The 11293-nt window shown below is 42.9% G+C and overlaps 1 protein-coding gene across 2 annotated transcripts in view; it reads left to right on the plus strand.

Moving 5' to 3' along the window:
- Positions 1-7215: 7215 nt before the first annotated feature.
- IFIT1B (interferon induced protein with tetratricopeptide repeats 1B) overlaps positions 7216-11293 on the plus strand; it is an 8278-nt gene continuing 4200 nt past the window's right edge. The window contains exon 1 of one of the 2 annotated variants that reach the window (XM_027771489.1): positions 7216-7553. Coding sequence is in view for 1 of the 2 variants with exons in the window: in XM_006147616.3 (XP_006147678.1) it covers positions 7437-7441 (5 nt within the window). In the remaining variant the exon portion in view is untranslated. The remainder of the gene's footprint in view (positions 7554-11293) is intronic. The other variant, XM_006147616.3, reaches the window with a different exon arrangement.

Here is an 11293-nt window from a genome sequence, read left to right on the forward strand (position 1 = left end):
CTAATAAAATATCCAGTATTGCCTCCTGAGCTATAAAAAGCCCCTCATTCCTAGGTTCGGGGTCCTTGTTGTAACCCGCCGCATCGGGCATTTACTTGGACCCCAGCTAGCTGTAAAAATAAATGCCTCTTATGCAGTTGCAATGTTGTTGCCTCTCCGCGTCATCACTGAATAAATCTATCTTTGGGCAGTAGTCTCTGAGTAGGGGAGACTTCTAGTTAAAGATCAAGATTTAATACAGAAACTTTTTTCTTTTTCTTTCTTTCTTTTTTTTTTTTTTTCCTGTAGGGCACATGTACTCACCTGAGTCAGAGAGAGAAAATGAGAATTCAACCCCCAGGGATTTGGCTACACTGCAAGCCTTTATCCTCCATTCTCTTCTTGGGATTTTTGAGCAGGTACACACACATACCCAGACGCACATGCACCTGGAGTGATTTTCAAGCCATCGAGTCTGGGACTCACTGCTCAGCTGGTCATATAGGATCCAGCCACCTTAACCTCCACGCCACCTGCTGGCCTGACACAGGAAGTTTTTTATGGACCTTAGGAAGAGATAAGAATCCCTTTCTCTGTGATTGCAACACAATCGATGTGTGCTGCTTTTGTTGGAATTATATTAAGTGCTTATAAAACTCTCTCCTGTAAGAGACTTGAGAAGAGGAAATGTGCTAGACAGCTTTTGACTTCCACGTCCCAACACAGCACCTGGCATATAACTAATAATTACTTTTGCTGGTTAATGAAATGGATGAGGAGCCCATGGCTGTGAAGGCTTCCTTCGATGTCTCCAGGATGGATCCTTAACATCTATTGGCTCCCCAAAGCCATGGGACTGGAACGTGTTTTTTCCAACCTGAACTAGAATCCTAAATTTCAATTGCATCTAGAAAATATCTCTACCTCTTCTCATTTCCCTACTAGGCATGGACTCCCCAAGTCCTAAGGTACTTCAGAAAAGTCTAAAGCCAGTTTGCTTCCCAGGAACCTGAAAACTTTCCCATAGACATTATAGGATCTGTACAATGTTGAGCCTAGTTCAATGGTATAAATGTTCCCAGTGATTTACAAAGTCAATTCCTAGATGGATTGCTCGACATATGAAAATGAAGCCATAAACCTTTAGTGAGAACTGAAACATGAGGTAGTCAGCTAAAATAGTTGGTTGTGGTTGGACAAAGAGAGTCATCAAAACCCCTGGGGTGGTATGAAAACTACTGTACCTTCAGAACAGAGAAGTTCTTGGCAGCTGACTATTTTTCTGTGAATGTGATTATATATGCCTGTGAACTTGAATAGTCTTAAAAGCAAACATCAGACACTCTGCAGAGGTCAATGCACTTTGACCTATGTTCCTTTATGGTACTTGGTGGGTAATTAAGACACACATGGAGAAATGAAAGTGCAGAATGAAGTTCCCCTCTCAGGACCTCATAGGAAGAAAAATATTACTGGGAATGAGTTCCTGACCCATACCATGTAGACCTAGAAGGGGCCCAGGGATCATTTTGCAAAGTATCTCTCAAACTTGAACATACCAGTAAATGTCTTGGATATGGAAAGGATAGTCTCTTGACCCAGCTGTGGTAGCACACACCACTTAGGCATTGTTCTGCAGGTTGGGGTCAAGTGAGAGGCTCAGGTTTGATTCCAACCTAAAGGCTGGGTTTGGTGGCACTTGCCTGTAGTCCTAGGTGAGAGGCTGAGGCAGGATTATGACATAGTGAGACTTGTCTTGAAAAACATTAAAAATAAACCTTTCTAAAGCAGATTTTAATTCAGTTGTTCTGTAGAGGTGGCGTGAGATCCTGAATTTCTAGGCTTTTAGTTGATGCCAGCTCTGCTGGTCCACCATCCTCTGAGTCTGAGTAGCAAAGGTCAGTTTAGAGATTTTAAATAACACACAAAAAATGACCTGGGGGTTTCTTTAAAAAGAAAAGTACTGATAGGGCCAGCCCAAAAGCCTAATAATTAGAGAAGCTGGATCCCACATGGCCGAGCATGGTTAGAATCCTGCCCTTAGCAGCTTGAAAACGACACCAGGTGCATGTGTATGTGTGCCCCAAATCTGACAGGATGGAGAAATTGAGAGGTGGCTGTGGCATAACCATGTCTCATTGAGGGATGCTTTCTCCCTCTTTCTCTCTCTCTCTCTCTCTCTGTGTGTGTGTGTGTGTGTGTGTGTGTGTCTCCCTCTGGTGAGTGCAAGCACCTTCTGGCAATGAAAAAAGGAAAAGATTACTGATAGTACTGATACAGGGCCTCCCAAAGATTCTCATTCACTGGACTGGAAATTAGCCCTAGCATCAATAATTTTTTAAAAGAGTGCCAGAGAATGTTCTAGTTTGTAGAAAGGGCTATAAACTACTGTTTAAGGTCAACCGATTCAAACCATGGCTGCCATGTGGGATTCAAGCTCCCTTAACCAGTAGGCCTCGGGGCTGGCCCTGGTTTCGATTTTGACATCGACACATCACACAGTGCTGTGGACTCGTGTGGTTCCATCACATTGTTCTAGTTTGTAGAAAGGGCTATAAACTACTGTTTAAGGTCAACCTGTGTGTGTGTGTGTGTGTGTGTGTGTGTGTGTGTGTGTGTGTTAGAGGGTGGATACACTTGCCTGAGAGAGAAAGAGAGGGACAGGGAGAGCAGGAGAGAAGAAAGCACTCCCCTCCCCCATAGGGGATGACCACTCCACAATCCTTTCTCCTCTATCTTTCTTTCAGGATTTTGGGCATGCACACACCCACATCTGCCATTGTTTCTCCAGTCACCGGGTCTGGGACTCAAACCACACAGTTAGCCATGTGGGACCTGGCTGCCTTAACCAGCAGCCAACACAGCTGGTTCCAGGTCAACCTTTGTAATATAACTGCTAAAGCCACTCAGAGTTTAAGTCAAGCTCACTCAGATAGTCAGTTGAACACAGAGCTGGTTCTAGAATCCTGCCAGTGGACTCACAGTGCAGTCGGTTGAGCAGAGAATGATAAGTCTACTGAGCTTCGGTCAGAATTCTGACTGTGGTATCAGTGCAGTGCTTCAGTTTCGTTTCTACAAGAGGAGTCTTTGCCTTCCCTCTTTAGTTTCCATTGCTCTTTCCTATTTGTAAACACACAGACACACGTATTTATACACTATGTAGGCTATTTCCTCTCACTAACGTCCTGTGTAGTTCATGGGTCTGTTTATGCCAAGGACACACTGAGCCAGATTCTGAGTTATCAGCTGAGCCAGAGCCCCACAGAACCAGGACTGCTGCCACATTCATAGTGGCCATATGATTAACACTTGCTATTTCTCTGACCTGCAATCACTGAGTCATAGTTAGGGGCATGAAAAAGCTGAAGTCACACTGCTCTCAGTGTAAGCAGCAATCCTAACATTGATTTCAGTATTTGCTTATGTTTCCATTCCCTTCCTTCAGAGTAGAGTTAGCACTAATGCTTTGCAGAAAATATTTGCGCCTGAAAAAAATGGCTGACTGGGCGCTTCCCCTTTGATAAGAACTGGAAAAAGAAAGCTGAGAGAAAGGAATTTCCCTTTCAAAATCTCTTCTCCCCGTATCAAGTCTGTTCCTACTAGGGAGTGCCTGGATGTCTGCTGCCCAAGAGGTATGGCCAGGCTCTGTGCTCAGGTATCTCCTAAAGTGGGATTATCCAGATTTCCTTGACCCGAAGCTCAGAAACGAACACTCATTTGCCAGCAGCTGTACATTCAGAGACACAATGTGAAATATCTCTCTTGTCGTTGTCTGGGGAAAACTGCAGTGAGAAATGGCCACTACAGCTGATGGTCAGCACAGACCGGAGAGAGATGGAAGGACTTGCCCCCATGTGAAAGTGACACTCCCAGAGAGCGAACGCGCTCGAATGAGATGTACTTTCTATCTTACCACAACCCCATGGAAGAAGTCCAATTACCATCGTGATTTGACAGGTCAGTAAACATAGCTTAGAAATGGAATCAATCAACTAGGGGCCAGCAGATGGAGTGGTGGTTAAGGCGCCGGACTTACATATGGCTGACCGTGGTTTTCAAGTCCTAGACCTGGTAGCTTGCCTTTTCACTTTCCCTCTCTTTCTCTCTCTCTGTCTCTCTCTGGTCAAATTAAATAGTAATAAAAATAAGTAAATTAAACAAATAATGATTTTTTAAAAAGAAAGAATGAATGAAAAGGAATCAACTCACCCAAGTTCACACATTCGGTAACAATAAAGTCAAATAATATTCCACTCTGGTTCCAAGTGCGGTTCACCACTGGGCAACACCAAGCTGTGTGCACAAAGGCAAATGAGAACACAGCACCCTGACATTTCCCTTTGTGCCCAAGCTGGGGAAGAGGGGTGGAAACCTCACTGGACCCATATGCACAATAAGGGTTGTGCTATGTGGGACTCCTCTGTCTTACACTCAGGGCACACTGCTCTAAAATAGGTGAGATAGCATATGCCTATGAGGACCCCTCCATTACCAGGTGGTTGTGTCACCTGACAGGTCTAGGAGGTTCTTTCTAATGGCCCGGGTTTGCTCGTTCCCGGGTGAAACAGTATGTGCCAGTCATTCTTCCATGTAAGCCAACTAGCCTTCTGCGGTAGGCCTGCCTGCACCTGCTTCCCTCTTGTCTGCTCCCATGGATGGTTCTGCCCTCCATATCTGCTCTCTTATTACGGTTAGAGGATTTTACTAACTACTCTACACTTACTATTGAGGCGATCTTGAACTTTGGTGTGTTTGGAGAACACATAGACAATTTCCTGTGCTTACGAGACATCAAGAGGGCCAACACATTCCTTTAGGAACCTGTCTCATGTTGACAGGTAGCTGCAGTCTATCTCAAGTTGCCTAAATCCTTCCTTGAATGAAACCCAGAAGGAGATGTTTAATTCACACAGAGATTTGATACTATACCCCTTCCCAGGCATACCTTATCTAAGACATCTGCAAATGCATAAAGTCCTGCTTGAGAGTCCTTTTCTGAGTCATCCTTCTTATCTACAATCTCAGGTCTTAGAAAGGTACACCTGTGTCTATTGGCACAGTAATGCGGAAGTTCCCTGACAAGAAAGAGAAGAGCTGGCCTGGTGTTCTATAGCACAGAAACAATTGAATAGAAGAACATCAGCACCAACAAGGCCACCCTTTTACCATGATGGGCCACTCTGTGGTCATGTCTGAGCACAGACAAAAATATGAATATTGTCCAACAGGTTGTAAAAATTACTAAACACCCTCCTAACCTAAAAGCAGCATCCAATCCTAAGCAAAGTCCTGATTCTATAAACTCTCCCCATAGTTACTAACAACCTCAAATCTGATAGAAAACCTTGGCTCTTTCTCTTAGTGTCTTGGCTATTATCTCTGTTTTACAGTTAAGGAATTCAAGTGCTCTCTGGTCCAACAAAAGTAAATAGTCTAAATTTGAATAGATTATGATAGCTGAGATTTGAAAAGATCTATACAATTTTAACTTTTTCTAATCATCTCTATTAATAATGGTAATACAAGCTATTATCATAAAAAACAGCCCTGACATATGACTGGAAACAACATAGACACTTCTCAAATTCCTCACTGGCAGTGGACTCTCCTCCAGCTAGTGATTCATGGACTAAGATTCCTTCCTTTTTTTGACTCCGCTGTCTTTAATATGTTGCGTTCATGTGTGTACACATAGACATACTAACACAAAATAATATGGAAGTACCTTTTTTTGACTCCGCTGTCTTTAATATGTTGCTTTCACGTGTGTACACATAGACATACTAACACACAAAATAATATGCAAGTCCATGCATGAACATTTTCTGAAGTAAGTCTGGAACTGTTACACTTAACATTTGCCCATTTTCCATTAACCAAAACTCAGACATGTGACCACACCGTACTATAAGGAGGCTGGGAAATACAGTTCAATAAGGGCCCAGGACAAAGAAGAAACAGCACAGCCAGGCTTCACTTGCTCTTGCTAATTATGACTAGGTTACGTGGACGCGTGTAACCCTATCTTGAAAGGAAATTGCTGTCTCTGCCCTTCCTGTTATCTTTGCCCCTACCCCGACATAACAGATACAGGAACTTACAGGATGACTCAGTGATAATTCACAAGAGGATTGCAGAGGAGCAGTTCTCCAAGTTTTACTTTTTAACCACCTAATTAATTGTGTGGGTGATGACATCAGTCTTTCTCATATAGAAAGTTTTTTTATTAAATATGTAAATATTGTTTCACTGACTGGTGTTTGTTGTGACAGGTGACCTAAAGAACAGCAGAAGTAAGATAAACATAAAGTTAAGCCAGACAACCAAGAAATTATGTAAATTTAGGGTTAGATTTAAATTTTTTCTTACTTTTTATTTTTATTTATTTATTTATTTTTTTGCCAGAGGGCAGATGCACTTATCAAAGAGAGATAAGGGGAAAGCACCCCCTCCCCATGAGGTCTGGTCACACTGAAATTCCTTCTGCTTCAATTCTTCATACTGTCAGGATTATGGGCACACATGGACAGGTACTCAATGTGTTTTTCAAACCACTGGAGACTCAAACCATGGCTGCCATGTGGAATTCAAGCTCCCTTAACCAGTAGGCCTTGGGGCTGGCCCTGGTTTTGATTTTGACATTGACACATCACACAGTGCTGTGGACTCCAGTGGTTCCATCACGTTCTCTGACTATGTGAACATGCTCCTCTCTGACAAGCTCAATCATGCTTGTTTGAACCACTGAAGGTGAGATGTGAAAATCAACAAATAGTTAGCACGCTGACTCCAAAGTAGTCTGAGTTAGCAGTAAGACAAATGCTGTTCGAGAATGTAAGCAACATGGGACTTTTCTCGTGAGCTGACTCTCAAAACCCAGAGAAAACTATTTTGCCTAACACAGCCCCACAGAAGAAAGCCTAACTACCTGCAACCACGTTCTCCCACGAATTGACAAAGCCTCTCTACAGTATCCATCACAGATTCTGGTCCAGGGATCTTCCATTGCAGATATTGCTGGAACCAGTCAGCCGGGTACATGTGATCAGAACAAACTTGATGACAGAGTCTGACAGGTTTCATGAAACTATCCATCCCTCTCTTCCACTGGCCTTTCCTCACGCTGAACATCGTCACAGGACTGCTTATCCTCTATCTCCTGGGCCACATGGTGCCCAGCCAGGGACTTGCATATCAAGACCGCTTCTCACAAACATTCTCTGAGCAAGTATTCCTAATCAAAGCCCAGACAGCCTTCTCTCTCTGAGTTTCGTTTTTCACCAAAACATAACCCTGTCAACTTCACTGGGCCTTGAGAGTATGAAAAAAATGCCTGGACTTCCTGCCATATATAAGCACCATGCTTATCTGAGATGCTCTAGAACTCTGGACGAACCTTGGGGCAGCCTCTCAGCCTGAGCCAAGACATTGCTGAGCCCCTGCTATCTCACAGCACCATGAGGTAAAGGCTTTCTCTGCTTCATTGACCTTCACTTTCCTGAAGGACTAGCTCTCAGGCAGGCATCATCCTGAGGAAGCTAATGCTTAAGACCCTGCTGGAAACTCTCCACCTGGTAACTGGAGAGGTGGGGGCTAGGGGGGAACAAGGGGACTGTTCAAGATGCTGCGGACCAAGTTCAGGGAAACCAACAGGAGATGGTGCTGGGGGTGCCAACTACAGTGGTAACATGTTACCTCTAGGCCAACAGGAGCAAGAGAAAGGGACAGTCATCAGACTTGGAGAGACCTTCGCTGTAGGTTTAGGACAGGGGATTCAAGAGGCCTTTGGTGAGAAACTTAACCATAGGCAACTGAAAGCTGAGCATAGTGGTAGCTTAGAATTCACACCATGGCCTTCACCTCCTACTCTAATTTCTGACTAGTGATTTCCTACGGGCCAGGCCCACTGGAAGTAAAAAATCAAAGAGGTGCAGTTAATGAAGTCCATGAAGTCTAGCTTTCCTGAGCACAGGGCATGGTAAAGAATGCAGGGAAGCAGAACACGAGATGCAAGATGAGAATACATGCACAAAGGCAGATTTCTGAACTATTCTGTAACAGAGCTTGCTTAGTAAGGGCAGCTCCCTTAATGTAAGCTGCAGCGCTCTTAGGGAATGTATGTGATTGTTAGTAAAACCAGCCTTCATGACAAAGATGTCATTTGTGGATCTCAAATGCTGTGACAACTTCCCAGGGGACATTGTGCACCAGAGAATAGAGACCCCAGTCTAGAAAGGAAGCTGCCCTGGGGACCAGTCTTGGTGAGTGCATTTAGATCTTTTCTAGCATCCAGGTAGAAAGGAGAAGAAATTGTTTCATTTGATAATTTGATTAAATCCAGGTGGGGAAAAAAGCTATTTCAAAGATGGCCATTTTTCCATTCTTAATTGATAGCAAGTCAAAGTTTTGTGATAACTGTGAATTTATGAAATTCAGATTGCTACGAAATTTGCTTTTCACTAAATCAGCTATTCTCAAAGTATAGTCCCTTGACCAGCAGCATCAGCATCACCTGAAAGCTTGTTAAAGTTGCAAATTCTCACGCTCCACCCTGTTGCCGCTGACTCCGAGCCTCGGGGGTAGCACCCATCGGTCTGTGTGGCCCGTCATCCAGATGATCATGTTGCTTGCTGAGCTTCAAAAAACTGACATGTTAGATGTTGGAAAATAAGAGATCTTACCTGGATGGAATGTGTTTGTTCCAGAAAATATGTATGTATTTCTTTCTTTCCTGCTTTGATTAGAACTAGTGAACTTCAGGAAATCTTTTCTGCTCAGAAGCGTTCTGGCTTGCTAGAGTTCTCCCATCTGATGTTGCAGTCCATGGGAGAAGAGAGCTTATGGTGAAAGGGGATACTTCTCCTGCATCTCTTCTCTGGCAATCATCTGTACCTGTCTTGAGAAGAAATTGCAAGTGAAGAATTGCAAAGGAATTCACCACAAGAACATCCAAGTTTCTTTTTTTTAATATAATGGGTTCCTGGTCATAAAATGATGTTAGCTTTGTCTACATCTGTGGCACTGGCAGGAATCAACTCCCCTTCTTCCCCAGTGCTGGTAGTTAGGCTACCAAGAGGTTGTACAATGATCTATGTTATGTTACTACAACTCCCTGACCTGAGGTGACCTCAGGGTGATGCAGGGGCACATAGGGGTGCAGGGGTGATTAAGCCTAGCACCTGCAGCAAGACATAGATTCTTGTCCAGAGCTCATGAAGAATTAGAGATATGGACACAGAGAGGGGATAGCAAACAGAGAAACAGAGCCCCAAGCAGGGAGTGATTCCTAGAACATGGGTTGCCAATGAAAAACTGAGAAGGGTGTTAAAAAAAAAAAAAAAACAGATAATTTAATTAAGTGGTGCTTACTTAAGTAAATTTTAATTTAGTGGTGTTTACTTGAGTAAATCTTAACACTACTGGAATTGGCAGTTTTGCAAACTGCATTTTGAGCTACTCCAGGTAACCTCATGGTCACTCAGTATTTTAAGTTCCAGAAAGGGAAAGTGATATACAAAAACAAAAGTGAAGAAATAAGGTAGAAAAACAATGTGGATTGGTTCCATTCTGAAGTTTGTCTACTTTAAGGCAGTTTAAAAGACAGAATGCCTATAATTGACTGAAGTCTAGCTGCTGTGATCATCTGTAACCTAGCAACCAACCAAAAAAGCAGCCTTATCTAAATGAGGTCACAGATTATTTATAGAAACCAAGCAGGATGAAGGAGGCTTTTCTGATATTCTTCAACAAGGGTTTTTATTGGGGTCAGAGGGACTCTGTTTGGTTTTTTGTTTTAATTTAGGCTTCTTCAGTCTCTGGGAAGTAGACCTTATGTGAGAAGAGAGAAACAGCTTGCAGAAAGGCAGACTATCATATTGAGAAAAAATGGCAGCTCACTGACAGGTTTAGTGCTGCTCAAACGTAGCTTGCAGGGACTGAGTCGTCTGTAGGTAGTGCTGTTATAGGATGGGGAAGATGAGGGGCCTTGTGTAAAATCCTAGGTTCTTTGGGTCCAGATCTCTAAGATAGAAACCTGTCCTGAGACGCAGAATGAAGAACCACAAACACATATAAAGTAGAAAAAAAGGTTTTAATAGAAAAGTAAAGATTTTGCCTGAAAGGCATACAGGTGGGCAGCTGCCAGAGAAAGACAACTGCACTGGGCATGGGGTTAGAAGTCACATTTCTTCTTCTTTTTTATATTAATTTTTTAAATTTATTTATTTTCATTTCATTTTCTTCCATACATTCAATCACATTATTATGTGTCTTACAAAATGGATATTTCAACAGGTGACCATTGATGTCACATTTATTCTAAGAGTTAGTAATGATCATTGAGCAGGAGAAGGTATGTCAGAGTATCTGACTTCTTTGTTTGGATTTCAGGGGCTTTTATGCATCTTTTTCAGGCAAAGAATTCAATGATCTAATTACACATGCCCAGTGTGGTCTTTGAAGGTATGAACATTCAGATCTGGATGAGCTTCCCAACTAACTTACTGTTCCAGTGGGAATCACAATGTCGACTTATGTCTCCTCCCGTGGTGAATGTCTGTGTGTGTCTGGGATGGCAGGAGGAAAGACAACCTTCCAGATGCCAAGAGCCAGAGAGGGAATTTTGAAGAGAATCTGGTTGCATCCCCTGATAGGCTATGATCGCCAGCTTTGGGTCTCTGACTCTAATTGTTTCTTCCTGTGCCTTAGGTTTACAATGCTAATTTTGGCCAGAGGGACAAAGGGCAGAGAAAAAAATTACTTCCATTAAGTTAAAGTGGGTTGGCTGACTTTACAATCCTTTTTCTGTCTTACAATTCTTCCCTCCCCTTCTTTCTGTTACTTATTCTATCTAACACCTAGCCAGAGTCTGCCTCAAGGGGGTCTATGGACAATCCGAGATTGAATAGCGCTCACATAAAAATATTCCTGATCTCAGTGGCCCAGAGGCAGAGATGCAAAGTTCCTTTTATTCATTCATGCTCACTGAGCAAAAATAGCTTAGGGAGAAAGGATCCAGAGTAATGCCCAGAAATTTGTGGTGACAAGTCTCCATATGCCACGGCATAAAGGAATTAGGTCACCACACACATGTCCATGTTTATAATTTGATAATAATACCTTTACTATTCATCACAGTACTCTTTCTGTGCTCATCAGGTATCAGAACTTAGGTTAACAGCACGTCTGTGATGACCCTGATTCTGGCATAAGCAGGGATAATTGTTAGAGGGCCCAAAATCAGGCCTATGCCCCCTTGCTGCAAAAAGGACAAAACTTGGTGAATAAGGAAAGAAATTTATCCTATGAAACTAAC

Source organism: Tupaia chinensis, unplaced genomic scaffold (genome assembly GCF_000334495.1).
Source record: "Tupaia chinensis unplaced genomic scaffold, TupChi_1.0 Scaffold000217_1, whole genome shotgun sequence".
NCBI classification, from domain to species: domain Eukaryota; kingdom Metazoa; phylum Chordata; class Mammalia; order Scandentia; family Tupaiidae; genus Tupaia; species Tupaia belangeri.